At 42.4% G+C, this 15355-nt stretch overlaps 1 protein-coding gene across 1 annotated transcript in view; it reads right to left on the reverse strand.

Moving 5' to 3' along the window:
* srpk2 (SRSF protein kinase 2) overlaps window positions 1-15355 on the reverse strand; it is a gene marked incomplete at its 5' end in the record, with an annotated part of 60748 nt that overhangs the window by 10610 nt on the left and 34783 nt on the right. The window contains 8 exons of the mRNA XM_079270352.1: window positions 241-625; window positions 1466-1506; window positions 3352-3517; window positions 4986-5092; window positions 5180-5267; window positions 5786-5873; window positions 7404-7512; window positions 9550-9701. Coding sequence (XP_079126478.1) covers window positions 241-625; window positions 1466-1506; window positions 3352-3517; window positions 4986-5092; window positions 5180-5267; window positions 5786-5873; window positions 7404-7512; window positions 9550-9701 — 1136 coding nt within the window. The remainder of the gene's footprint in view (window positions 1-240; window positions 626-1465; window positions 1507-3351; window positions 3518-4985; window positions 5093-5179; window positions 5268-5785; window positions 5874-7403; window positions 7513-9549; window positions 9702-15355) is intronic.

Below are 15355 nucleotides of genomic sequence, written 5' to 3' on the forward strand. Positions count from 1 at the left end.
TTAAGGATCCACTCAGTGTATTAAGCTGATTAACACCAAATGTAAACATAACATTTGGTCCAGCATTGACCAATAGACTACAAGAAATACATATGGATACATATTTATCATCCAATCACATGCATCTTCCTGTATTTTATATAATATTAAAGATGGATGGCATTTATTCCTGATATCAGATTTTAATAATCAGATATTAAACAACAGCAATTAACGAGGGGAAAACTTGATATGACTCACATGTATGATTAGTCAACCTGATGGGCCTCTCGCGCTCCCGCTCCCTCTCCCTCTCCCTGTCCCTCTCTCTCTCCCTGTCCCCGTCCCTGTCCCTCTCTCCTCCCTCCTCCTCCTCCTCATCTTCCCCATCCTCCTCGTCGTCATCATCCTCGTCGCTCTCTCCCAGAGCCATGCTGGGGCCCAGATGCGGTGGCGGCGGCTGCAGGGGTGAAGACCGGTTGCTGTCATTTTCCCCTTTCTCTCCCCCGTCGTTGGCTCTCTCCTCCTTCTTCTCCGCCTCTCTCTCCAGGGCTTCGATCTCCAGCATCCGCCTCTCCAGCAGCTCTGCCTGCCGCTTCTGTTTCTTCTTCAGCTTCTTCTTCTTGTTCTTGGAGATCTTTCCCACCTGGGACAAAAAAATAAAAATCACAGGAGAGGGAGGAGAGAGGCAAAGACATCAATGAATACAAGGTATTCAAGGAATACAAAGTTTGGATATTTATTGGAATTGTGAGTTGTGATTTGTAAGTAATGTCCAAACTATTTGACTGTACATTGATAATAAATATTAGTGCATTTTAAATAGAGCATATCATCACTGTCCAATAAACCGAGGGTTCAAGTGTTGAGAAAACCTCTTTTCTCAATCAGCTGAGTGATATCATCATCATCATGTACATGAACACACAATGTTCTGCCAAAGCGAAAACAGTTTGGTTGTAGGTTTTCATTTCTTATGTGTTTAACAATTGTGAGTGATTAACTCTTAATAACAACAACAAAGAGTTTTCTGAACTTTAAGTGTCGTCGTTGATTTATTTTGTCCTCTGAAGATTTCAGATAAATTGATGTTTTAGAGATGCATGGTTTTCACAGGACAGCGTGTTCTAATTAAGATTATTCTGTTGAGGAAATGCAATGAAACAAAGATCTAATTGTATAGCATATAGTACAGTATTTTTGAAAGTCTGAAAATTGCTGTGATCCCATTTATTGGGGATTCATTAAACAAACATATTCGCTAATTGAGAGCAGTCGGAGCTTTGAAACTACGAACCAATTAAAAAAAACGAAGAAGACATTTTGCCCACAAATATTGTGGTGCACTCAGTGCCGTCCTTGTGCCGCTCACGAAAATCCCACCAAACGGTGTGAATTGCTGTTCCTTACTTTAGGTTTTGTGTGTGTGTGTGTGTTTGTGTGTGTGTGTGTGTGTGTGTGTGCAATCCTCTCAGTTCATACTCACATCTGTTGTACTCACCGGTTTGAGCTGGGGGGCTGTGCTAACTGACAGACATAAAGAAAAACAACAACTAATCAGAGGCTTTAAAGTTTCACCGACATCAATCCGTAACACAACAGAGTTCGCACCACGTTCAGTACTCCACCCGCCTGGAAAAGAGATTGTTAGGTTTCGTGCATCTTCCCTTTATAGAGCTGATACATACAGAATCTGGAGGTGAAGTGAGAGAATTGCAAACAAATGAAGAAAAAGATTGTTCACACTCCCACAGGCTTATTCGCTTGTCCCAGATCCGTAATATTAATGGTTCATTCTTCTCATGCCGGAGAATGTAGCCACTATATAGTACAGCATTCTCTCACCTAAATCAACTCACCTAAATATATATGTATATATATATATATATATATATATATATATATATATATGTTAAGTGTCCCCGTACTGGAACTCTTTTGAAGTTTATTATCCACATTTTGATATATATATAAATATATCAAACATATTTACAAATGAAATATGATCAATCTTTCACATTTTGCAAAAGTGGTGTCTCAATATGCCCGCTCAAATGACAAAGTGGCTCATTTTAGGAATTAACACATTTTAGTGTCATCTACTGAGGGTTTCCAGCTTAGCAGCTCAGCAAGTGCAATAATCCTCCATACCTTCAATCTGTTCTGAAACGCATCACAAGTGACACAAGCAGAAGACATTTAGCTGAAACACACATCTGCACTTATGTTAACGACATAACACATTTAATTTATTTGGCCTCTTCAATCAACAGCACCACAGAGCGCTTCTGTTGTGACAGTTGATGGTTGTGCGCCTCCCTTCATTTGTGTAGAAATGTAAGCAGTGTAATTGGTCACCCTAAGGCTCAAAGGGACTCCGGCCGCTGATGCAAGCAATTGACAGCTTGATTTCTTCAGTAGAGGAACTTGGTGAAGGGAGATGAAAAAGCAAGACCCTGGGAAGGCACAAAAGGCTTCTCTCGTGAATCCTTTTTCTTTACTGAGCGCTTCGATATTAAACATGGACGTTTTTTCATTCATGAAACACATCAAACAAAAGAAGATTTATAAAATCTTTGATTATTCATGATGTATTTGCATTGACTGTAGATACCAATTTCAAATCAGGAATATGAGCAATTAACCTCCTATGTACTGTAAGCTTCCCCCTTTACCTCGACTGACTCCCTGGTGTAGACTGTGGATTTAAGCCTCCTATTCCAGACAGCATTCTTCTCTCCTTCTGTTATCTGTTTTGCAAGCGCACCGTCGCTGCATCCTGTTCTAAGCGCTGCCCGAGACTATTGTGATCGGTTAAAAGGAATACAAACAAGATGTTTTTCCGGCGATACAAGAATGATAACGTATGGAGCCAGACCTTTCTTTAGTGCTGACTCAGCGCTGTGGAGATGGGTCTGGCTATGTGAGACTACGTTTTACCAAAAACCTAAATTTCTATGACAAAGCTGCACATCTTGCATGAATAAAAACACTAAACAAACAAACTTCACTGCATGCTGGAGGTTACTCTAAAGAGTTTGGGTTTGCTGTTTTTATTTTTTTTGACATTTTTATTTAGTAAAATAAATGCTAACTTAGTAGCAACGGTTTGGGAAAAACATGTAAATTGCAACACTAAGAAATAGTTTCGGGAAATTTCTTTACAGGCTTTCGTGAAGAGAGTTAGGTAAGAAGATCGACGTCTCTCATGTCCGTACACAACATATGAAGCTTAACTTCGCATAAAGAATGGAGACAAAGGGAAACAGCTAGCCTGTCGAGCCTCTTCTCATCATAAACTCTCACCAACAAATCAAACTTCCCAAAATGTTGCGCTATTCCCCTTAAAATAAACACAGTGTGGGCATCTACCTGCTGATCCAGACGGTGGGGGGGCTCCAGCTTTCTGCCATTCGGTCGCCTCCATGGCCATACGCCTAACGAAGGCGTCATCTACACACATCAGGATGTTCTCTGGCTTGATGTCCGTGTGGATGATTTTACATTTAGTGTGGAGGTAGTCCAGACCCTGCAGGACCTACAAACACATTCAGATAAACACAGATTTTATTGCTGAACAACATAATCACACTTCTTCTTGAGGCATTTATACACTCTAAAAAATGCAGTCCGTCGCTATCTCCCTCCCTTTGATTCCTTCTCTCTTTCCCAGAGCCAAATTAACCATTCTTCTAATGCTTGTCTTTCTCTGAGGGCGGAGAGGAGAGGCTGTTGATGTTTTTGTTTCACTGATTCTCTCATTTGTTTCTGTCCAGAGGCTTTTGAGATCGAAGCGGGGAGCAGTCTCATTTAATTTTTCCCTCATCTTCAGCCTGGCTTTCAAGAGGCGGGAGGCTGGCAGCGTCTGAAACGGCTCAACAACTTCACATGCTCATCAGGTGGCTGTAGGGGAAATGCCTGAAAGCACTGAGTCTTCGGATGGCAGTGCTACTGAAGTGTGAAGTGCACAATAGCATGCGCTGTTATTATTATCAGGCCTAAGTATTGCGTGTGAATTTTGCTGTGAGTCAGTCTTTTGCTCTTCATATGTTAGACTTCTTCATCAAGTCAATCTTTTATAGTCCGTGACTAAGTCACGTTTTCTTCACCCCCCTCCCCGAGGAATTCTAGATAGAAATACTGTAAGTCTAAAGTACCTCTGCTTCACAGAATTAGAAGACTACTGCTGAGTTTTAGGTGCGTCGTGCCTAAGTTCTATGAAAAAGATTGTTAAAGCGCATCACTTATCACAATGAACGCAGTGAAAAGCCTGACGTCATGCATTTGCTGATTGGAGGAAATCTCCAAACACAAACGTAACCCAAACAACAGTTGGCAATTTGTCAATAAATGCAAAACAACTCCACCATGTTTTTAAATGTTAGATTGATGAACTCCATGTTGGAAATATTTATTTTAATTATATCTATTTGCAGGATTATTCGACAAGACAAAGATGACTATTACTGTACCTGCAATGGTTAGATCGCACCATATATTTCATTTTTTGTTAAAATAGCGAGGCCACCCGCCAATGTATGCCTGTTCATGCATGTGAGCGCGTCCGACTGCCTTGCACACGGCCGCCTCTCTGCCCTGCTTTTATATGGCGTTTACAGCTGATAATGGCATCCGAGGAAGCGTAGCACACATCCTCCGGTTCCCTCTCAGGTTAACGCTGTTAGCGCCGGTCAGCACGTTTGCCATAGTTTGTACTGTTAGCGCTGTTAGCATCGTTAGCTACAAGCCATGTTTAGAGGCAATTAAAACGCTCCCAATCTCGTGTTATGCACCTTTAATAAATGTTTGCCCTGGAATGCACTCTCCCAAAAAAATCCATGTAATGTCAATCGCAGTGGTCAGAGACATGATTTATTCAAATTTTGTGAAAATACAGTCAGCGTTGTCTGATATAGTTTCTATAAATAGATGTGGTTTGTGTGTGTGTGTGTGTGTGTGTGTGTGTGTGTGTGTGTGTGTGTGTGTGTGTGTGTGTGTGTCCTTACCTGTTTGATAATACTCTTGACACATGGCAGCGGCAGACCTTGGTAGTTGGATTTAATAATCCACTTCAGCAGGTGGTGACCTAGCACTTCAAACACCATACACACATCTGGGACGAAGAGTCAAGGACTCACATTATCATGTCTCTGTCAATCACACACACACACGAACACACACACTCCTCTGATCGGGATACGTATGCCGTTGACTCCAGAGATCTTGAAATCATCTATCAGCTGAACCACCATGTCCTTGTTGGGGTCGCCGGGGTCGCTCTCTCTCACCTGGAGCAAAAGAAGACAAAGAGATGAAGCGAACATGACAGGAGGAAGGAACAGAAGAGGAAGTAGGATAAAGAAAAATGAAAGAAGGACACCAAAACAGGAAAGACAGAAGAAAAAAGGAAAGAAAGAGGGAATGGGAGGACTGAAGGAGAATTGGAGAGGTAGAGGAAAAGAGAGCAGGAAAGGAAGAGGACAAGGGAGATGGACGTGGGAGATACAGATGCTGAAAAATTGATTCTAAGGTGACTGTCCTCTGCACCCACCATGCAAGATAAATGACCAGACTTTAGTGTTTCTTGTTCACAGAGAAACACAGTGGGGAGATGCAAGGTGTGAGGAGGGAGGAAAGAGGGAGGCATATTAGGAGGATGAAAAAGGATGGAGAAATGGAGGAGAAAAGGATGATGAGAAGAAGTAGGAAACACTAAACGCAAAAAGGAACAAACAATGGAACAAAACAAAAAAACGAAGTGAAAAGAATAAGATTCCCAAACACTTCAAACTAATCAGATTCTCACACATCGCAGCAGCTTGATCTCATCCAGGGCCGTCTCTGTGTAATGCTGGGCGCTCTTCACCACCTTCATCGCCACAAAGTTCTTCACTCTGTAATGACAAACACAGAAACATGCAGTCATTGTCTTACTAATGGGGCGTTAAAGCCAGTAATGCAGATGAACGTGTGCATCAATATCTGTGACTGATATAGTCATAAAATGTCCCTCACCATGCCTTTATTACACATTACTCTCTCTCTCTCTCTCTCTCTCTCTCTCACACGTTTACTCATAATTTCCTTGCTGTAACAGTTCGGGGCTGTCAGTCGTGACATCAGCACTTCTCATCAGCTGGTCTTGCCCATCCAATAGCACAGCATCACACCTCCATTTTTAGCCTATCATCTTGCTGCTGACTCTTTTTAAATAGGACTCCCTCTCCATTACGTGCGAACTTCCACCTCCCCATCACCACCCATTCTTTGCAGATTCAATATTCCATCAGCCTGCCAGTCTCAGTACTACCTACTGTACTGTATATTATAACATATATGGATATATCTAAAGAGATTTACAAGAGAAATATAAAAGACCATACACACAAATCCTTTGATATTACAATCCTTTTTTTAATTACATGTTCCTGAAAATCTTTCAGCTTAACTCCATGAATCTAATATTTTTCAGGACAAAGCAATAAATACTGTGTTCTTTTAAAAGCATATGATAAGTTATGCAAATGAGTAGAAATCTACCAGAAGCATTAAACCTGCAATAAGAGTTTTGTGTGTTTTTGGGCCACTTTTTAAGTTAATATGACAAACGTGTTTGGAAATAATCAGTCAGTGACTGAGAAAAATGATCATTCATTTGGAGTTATTATTATTATTCATAATAGTCACTCTTTTTTAGCTCTGTGTTTGGTCTCTACCAACTCCTGGGGAAATATCTGGCTCTTTAGCTGCTAAACGCTCCACTATGTTCACCGTGGTCGATAACTGGTACTGAGCAGGAAGTGTACAGTCACAGCTGCCTCCTGTGGCCGACAGGGCTGCTATGAGAAGGGGCAAGGTTGAGCCAAAACAGTAAAGTTGTAAATTAATGCATGTGAGGAGGTAGGAAAGAACACAACCCAAGTCTTAATGTTTAAATACTGAATATGACCTTTTGTCAAGGACTGTGAATGACTGTAAAGTGTGCGTTAAGTAACCCAACTCCCCCTCACTGGTTTATGACCACCATCAGAGTAATTAAAACCAGTGACATGAGTAAATTAGTGTGTGCGTGTGTGTGTGTGAAAGGTGACACTGGCTTGGTGATACCGTCATCCAGACACCCTGGTTGCCACGAGAGCACAGCAACAACATTATGGTGCAAATGGGTGGCTTTGGTGCCAGCGTGAATTGGAGTTGGTTGCAACCCTCGTCCTGGTAACGTGCCAGCTAAGGTCAACAGGTGTATGCGTGGTGTGTGTGGTTTATGTGACGAGCATGTGTGTGTGTGAGAAAGACAGCAAGGTGAAGTGAAGGACTGCAAGAAGAACCTCTGTGTGCATGTGTGTGTGACGGGGTGTGTTAGCGGCTTTTTCTGGGTCATGACATGTTTGTGGTGTGTGTGTGTGTGTGTGTGTGTGTCTTACTGTATGTCCCAGCATAGCCATACGGTGGAGAAGTGGCCCCACCCCAACTTCCTGATCACATGGTACCTCCCGTTGAACAAATCCCCGATCTTCACCGGATGGTACCCTCCTGAGAGGGATAAAGAGAGAGAGGATGAAGGTTACAGGCGACTGTTGGTGATAACCAGGCAACGGCACGAAATCCATTCGTGAGTAAGAAGTGGAGCGACAGCAGCAGAGAGGGAGGGACGTCAAACAAGGCAGAAGATGAGACGGGGGAGAAGCGTTGTGGATTAATTAAAAGAAAAAGAAGAAGCGGGGGAAAGAATAGCACAAACATTTAAACAAAAAATAGCTGAGAACATAAATGCTGAAACGATTACTTTAAAAAAAAGGAAATAAATCAACGACGTATGAATGTTTGTGAATATCCAATTTTATCGATTTTATCGGACTTGAAATTGACGCCTCGTTAGAATTGACCTAATTTTGTACACACCTGTCTGCTTGACTGCACCTGTGTCAATTAGCTGACTACTCTGATTGCGATTGCCTGGCAGCTGACACCAAACGCGTAGGCAGTAAAGCCACTCATCCCAGGCTTCGTCATTTTTGCAAAGCGGTTTGACTCGCCAAAAAAACAACATTTGAAGATGTCACCTTGGACGCTGTGAAATTAGGATGGGTATCTTTCATTTTTTCCACAAACACATCATCAACAATGAAAATAATTGTTAGTTACAGACCTAGTGGACATTATGCATTACTTAGTATTGAGCAAATATGAATTGTCCTCAATAGATATAAATAATACAGCACGACACATTTGTAGCAGGTCAGACCCTGCAGGAATTTAAGCCCCCATCCAGGTAAGAATGTAATACATCGTAACCTTTACATGCTGCCCCTTTTTGTAAATATTGTAGAAACATGAATACAGAATATAGATCAGGTGTAGGCCACACAGTGTAGCTTTTATTAAAATCCGTATTAAATCCGTGACCCACTTTGAGAAACCAATATCACAGTTGCATATTTTGTAAGTGCATACAAAACAGAACAGTAAAGGCAAAACAAGGAACATACATCTTAACTGTATATGTGCATCAGTCCATTTGGTTCAATATAACTTACGGTAATTCCGACTTTATGACAATGAACTCCAAGAAGTTTCCTTTCAGAAGAGACCGGGATTGTGATGTTAATGAAAGAACATTTTATTTTATGTCTGTCACAAAGGGGGGGGGGGGGTGCTTATTAAGTGTTTGAACAAATAATAATTCAGGAATTGTTTGTAATGCTTCAACCTGGAGCTGAATATGTTTACCTCAATGAGACATCAGAATCCTCTTTGTTGTTGCCGCCATGACACTACCAGCTGGCACAGAGAGAAGTGTAGCTTGCCAGGGTTTCATTTGTTGAAAGGTTTTATTTTATTGAACACAAACAGTGTTTGTAGACAGTCAGGTAGACAGGTAGACAGGTAGACAGTCCAAAATATGTACAAAGAACACTACAACGAATACTATTACTACTGCAGCTCCTAATATAATATATAATATACTATAGTTCTCCTAAGAGGGTTACAACTTGGTTTAAAAATGTCTTAAAATGTCCATAAAGAAATAATATGGGAGCTAACACATGAGCGGCTTTTTTAACTTGTTAAGAGCCAAGTCCAAAATGTCATGATGTACTCTATCATATAATTAAAAGACACCATGGTATATTTGGAATGATAACAGCAAATTGAAATGTAAAACACTGCGGCTGCAGATATCAAATGATAAGTGAGGTGTAGTTCTCTGTGTTGACAGAAAGGGTGTCGCATTTTGAAACTGTGCAGAGCTGTGTGAAAACAATGAACCTCTTAGCCAAGCCTCTGGCATCCTAAACCACTGCAGGACTCTAGACTGCCACTCCTTTCTGGCAACAACACAACAGCCGCGAAACGCTGGTGTCACAACGACCGAGCGTTTCACACTGATGGCTGCAACGACGCTGCTGCAAAATCCCATCGGGGTGAAGGGAGGAATGAGGAAAAGCATGATGGATATGAGCAGAGAGAGGAGTGTGAGACAATGTTGAGCTCTGTACGACAGTTATGGTGAGCTGGGACGGATGAGTCGGTATCGCTCTGTCCGTCTCGCTCGTTTGTCGCTCTGACCTTTGCAGTAGTCCGCGGGGTCCTCCTGCTCCTCATCGTCGGAGCCCAGGATCTCCTCCTCCGGCTCCGGGGGCCCTGCCGGCTCAGGGGGAGGCGGAGGGGGCGGCGGGGGAGGAGGGGCACTCACCGGGGCTTTCTGCTGGGTCTCAGGCCTGTAAACACAACAGTGGGATGAAAGTTAGGTATCCTATCGGGTCACTTTTTACTGGAAAACCACCTCCCAGCTTCAACGTTGTTGTTGTTTTTAGTATTTCCTGCTGTGACTCACAGCCAGTGCAACTATAGACTGAGCTTTAAGTGCAGATGACGAATATCTGAATAATAACTTGTTGCCGAATGGCATCGTTCAACAGTGATTCATCCAGTACTGAGGTCAGGGAAGCTTTTACATTTGCTGCTCTGAACACAGTGTGTCGGACAGGTCTTTCATGCAGAGGAAGAAAAGGCACAGGAAGTGACGTTTCGTATGTCTGTGTTTGGAATAAATAAAAAAAGAACGACAGGTGGCATGGCCATCAATAGTCAGTGTTGCTGAATGAAATAAAGAATGGAGGCAGCCGCTACAGAAAGTCATATTAAATATACAAAAAGTCCAAGAAGGCAAAGAACATCACAACAACAGGAACCTTCATTTCACTGCAATGCAGTGAAATCATCAAAAGTGAACGATATACAATATAAAACAGCTTGTGTGTGTGTGTGTGTGTGTAATTCCTGCATTCCCTGAAGTAAACTTCGAGACTGACAATAGAGCACAACACAAGAGGTCTTCTCCATGACAGCATTAATATTGTGATAATATAACCACAGGATCATCTTTATATCAATTCATTATCTGAAGCATTCAAAAACAGGTGATTGAAAATCATGCATTGTTATATTGGGTTTTTAGCAATTTCAAAATTGTATCTTCAATTGTTTTTTTCAAGATTTTTAAGATCTAATGCTCTGATTGTTTTCATGAGAGATGAGGATTACAAGCCAAGATGTCTCAATAAGAGATATTTATTGTGATGTAATCAACTGGAGTGGCCATAAACGATAATACGTCATCATCGCACAGTCCAAAACAGAACTGCATGTTGGCCGACGGGCTGGTTTTGTTTTCTAGGTCACAGACAGTCAGGTTGAACCGATCAACACCCACCCAACACCTTCGGCATGAATCACCACAAAACAATGGATACTATCCAAAATCAGACTGATTTTCTTTTTCAATCCTGGAAAAATGTAGAATTACCAGTATGTAGCAGGCACCCTTAAAATACATGACATGGTTAATGACATTGACATGATAATAAATATAAGAATGGAGCAATTGATGGATAGGACTTGATCAGACACGGTTCGTCTTCCCGGTCAGTCCTCTCGGTTAACAGCCTTGTTCTACTTCCTTTTCCTTGTAAAAAATGGAACTGAGCCCGTGAGAGAGACAACATGAAATCGGCTGCAGAGCCCAGGCTGACTCTTTCTCCAGGCCTGGCTACTTGTTTTTAATCATTTGTCCAGCACAATGATTGATCAGCCAGGGGGCTCACGTGGCTATCTGTGGCGGTTTTGGGAACGTGCCTGTAACCGTTTCTGTTTTGGGTCGATCCCACCAAACCCGCCTCTCTGTGCTATAGTGTATCAGGATGCTTTTCAGATTTGTCGTGTTAAATACTACCTCATATTCCTACACAATTTCAACGGTTGACAAGCAGAACAATGTGGGAACCCCTGCTGGACATTAAACTACACCACTATATGCTGCACCTGCAGCACCCGCAGTGTGGATCTACTAATGCCGTCTGACAAAGATGTCCACATTTTTGTGATTGGAGATTATGTTACTTGAATGTTCATTGTATTTTTATTCTGTCTGATGATCCCTCCTGTCACAACGCTGTAATATATGGACTTCTGTAAAGCAAGATGATGCTTTGGATGTGAGAATGTAGCTCTGACATTCATCCACATTGGGGGAAAAAAGGCTGACATGTTCAATCAATTTTTTAAAATTTCAATCAATTTCCTTATCATGATTCAACCAAATCTTCACCTGAAGAAACCTCGACATCTCAAACACTTTAATTTAGACAAACAAGCTCGACAAACATGATCAACTGCTAAATTAAGATGGAAAAAATATAAACACACAAAGGCGGTGCTCGTGAGCTGTTGTAAAAAATTGCGGTCACAGGCGCAGACACATGATGGAGCCTCTTGGTGCATTGCCATGGCAACTGCAGAGAGAGGAAGGGAGGGGGAAAAAATCCAGGACGCAAAGCGTTAACGTGGTGGCAAGGCCAGCACACACACACACACACACACACACACACACGCACATCGGCAACGGTTCCTTCTAATGCAGCAGCAAATTACTTGGCATTGAGATTTCATTGTTGTTTTACAACTGACACACACACCCACACACACACACTGCATGTGTGTGTGTGTCAGTTGAGGGCATGTGTCCTTGCAGCAGGATGTTGCTTCTTTACCAAAGCAGTCACGTAGGGTGTCATACATCACGTCTATAAGCTCAGTGCATCTATAAGGCGCATCTTGCCATTGGCTGTACAAACACTTAGCCTCCCATAACTTTGTGGACCGGAGCCAAGCAGCAAAAAAACCCCCAAAAAAAACATTAAGATATCAAAGACGCCACAGCCTGAAAGACAGACAGGCAGAGGAGGGACGGCGGCAGAATAAAGACGGATCGGGTGGGTGAAGAGTCGGAAAAACAGAAAGAAACAAAGGTTGAGATGAAGAGAACCAAGAAAGAGAAAGAAATAGGATCAGGTCAGATATGGAGAGAAGCATAATCAGACGACTCCAACAACCCAGGAGACGGAGAGACAGACAGAAAAAGATGCAGGCAGAATAAGACAGACGGACAAAATGATACAGATAGACTGGTAAGAGACAAAAAGAAAAAGAAACAGATAAAGAGAGAAATACAGTCCACAGAGAGAGCTTTGAAAAAATAGAGGCAGCAGACGAAGAAGAGAAAAACAAAGAAAGGAGAGCGAGAGACAGGAGGAAAACAAATAACAGCATGGACACAATCAGGGAGGAAAACATACAAAACAAAGCTAGATTTGCCTCGTATGTGGGTGGAAGTTTTTTTTCATCGATCCACACTGAGACATAACGTACATCCTTAAATGATTCTGAAGAACAGGTGGAGAAGTCATTCGTGCTGAGCAAGTGGAAAACACAAGCAGCAACAAACAGGAGCCCGACAACAAGCTCACCTTTGAACACCAAAGCACAACAGTGCACGAAGGACCATGACCTTCAAACACCACATTTGTTTATTTAGAAATTAAGATGGTGTGTTTTTTTTCTGCTTGTGTTTGTGTGTCGACAGACATCCTGCTAGACCAGAACTAGACCGCTGAACTGTACACAGGGCTTCACATCTGTAACACACTGTCCTTCTTTATTATCCTCCACAAGAACAAATGATTGCTACGATCTCTTTCAGTGCAAAATCTACACAACTATTGTAAACCAAACCAGCACAACCAGTATTTAAAGAGTGATTCTAAAATGAGTTCCAACAGTATGCAGGGTTTCATGCTTTCTCCTACATTTAAAGGTGCAATAATCAATTTCCTCAACTGATCGGCCCGAATTTACACACGAGCAGCATCAACGTGCTCCTCAACCAAAAGGGTGTTCTCCTACCTCGCCTATATGCACAGGAGCGACTGTCCGTTTACCCCTCATCGTTTATGTGACTTAAAACTTAATTGAATCTGTTTCTAAACAGTTCAAGTGAAGCCAAAGATCATAAACAACATGGTACTAGAGAACACCGTGCGATGGGATCACACCAGCCGTGACGCCAAATCAGACCTTCATTTTGTTCCCAACTACACACCTGTAACGTTTTGTGACTGCGTGTTGCGAGGTTGTGACACTATCGCGGCAGAAACACCTGGCAAAGCACTCAAAACCGCTTCTGTGGGAGTACATGATACAGCAGGTGTCTCCAGGGCCACATTTCGCCGTGATCACTCACTCACAGACTCACACGGTGGGGAAAATAAATCCAGCGACGCTGTCGCGGCTGGTAAAAAGCCATCCAGCATTATTTGTGTGCCACGGTGTCATACAGGTTTTACGACCACAACTCGACGACAAATGATCACTGTCGTTTTGCCAGGCACTTGTTCACTGGACGGACAAAAAGGAGTCTCTCAGCCTATAACCTGGTCAGTAAATGGCTGCAGAATGTGCCTTCCATCCTTCAACATGTTGTCATGTGTCTGGACATGTCCAGGCTGCTTCTTACACCTTAACCCAAGCGTAAGTGTGTGTACAGATCTGAACGCACACGCTACCCGGCGTTTTCAGTGTCAGCCTCTTCCACTCGCACGCCCGGCCCGGCGATGGCATCTGTAGCGCCAGTGTTACACTCCATATTTCACACCTGAAAACCAGTTCTGTCATCTGCACAAGTTCATCATGGCCGCAGTGGGAATGCTACCTTGAGCTGAGGTTTGTGGAAAGTATTGAAAAATAAAGGTGATCCGACTGGATCCTTTACAAATCGAAAAGCAACTTTTCCTCGTAAATTCCTCATCATACCACGCTGTTTAACCGTGTCTGCACTCTGCTGCTGTAAATAGCTGACTTGACAGGGCAGCACCGAAAATATCAACAGTGCCAAGGTGAAACAACTTCTAGATTTACCCTCAAAACAAGCATTGGTTTTGATATAAATACATGTCCACCATTACCAGAACCCACTGTCGTCATGACATGTCGCTGAACCAGTTGAGAAAATTCCACAATTGCTCATTTATTTGTGTTCGCTTGTGGGGAACCTGGGTCTCACTGTGTTTGTCCCATTTAATGACACATATCTCCAAACGTGAAAATAATTAAGTAAAAGATTTCTTTTCTTGAAAACATCAGTGAAAAGACATGAGAGTGATGAGTAATGAGCACTTTGCTATCATGTGTCAGTGTTGTTCTTTCTGCTATCGCCGGGCCAAAATACATGCAGTTGTGCAATAAATAGCTGCAAAAATACATTATTCATTCAAGCATTTTTCTATGAAAAGAATAAAATGCATCTTGAACACTTTCCTCTGCAATTCAATAATTCATTTTTCAATTTTTTCTTTTCTCTGAATTTTATAGACCAGACAAAAATAATATGAATTGCAGTTTTCTATATCCTTCCGTGTCTTTTTTTATTAATTGAAACAAAAAAAATGTCATCCGCACGCCTTATGAGAACTGACATCGATGATGTGTCCTGCTGCTAATGACAAAGAAAACCACGGAGCGTGGCCGAAATATCTCCGACCGCCGAGAAGCCGCACGGAACAGTTGACCGCTCCGGAGTTCAAACTTGATGACTCATCCTTAAACATGTCTCGTTATCACCAAGGTAACAGGTATTCCTCAGCAACAAGAGCATCATCCTCCACTCGCAATGTTGAGGCGTGGGTTTCAGACCGCGGGTGTCCTTCAGCTCTGCTTAACCATTCCAACAGTCCCTACCTCTGATTGATTCATCGTTAATCTTTCATTCTCTCCGTCGGACAGCTGACTCACTCTCTCCTCTCCTCCGGAGTGTGTGTCTGTGTGGAGAACTGAGATCTCACCTCTATTTTCAGGATGCAGCCTTCAGTCTCTGACTGCACTGCCCCCACGTAACCTCTATCTGCACCTTATGGCTCAGCAGGATCCCGTTTCATACCACTAGCCATCATTTCAGTACATTACCACAGGGTGCAATGCTAAATTCCCATACAGTATACACTATGAATGTGGAAAAAAAGACTCCTGCTTCTTTGAGTCT

The sequence above is a fragment of the Melanostigma gelatinosum genome (genome assembly GCF_949748355.1).
Source record: "Melanostigma gelatinosum genome assembly, chromosome: 1".
Taxonomy (NCBI): domain Eukaryota; kingdom Metazoa; phylum Chordata; class Actinopteri; order Perciformes; family Zoarcidae; genus Melanostigma; species Melanostigma gelatinosum.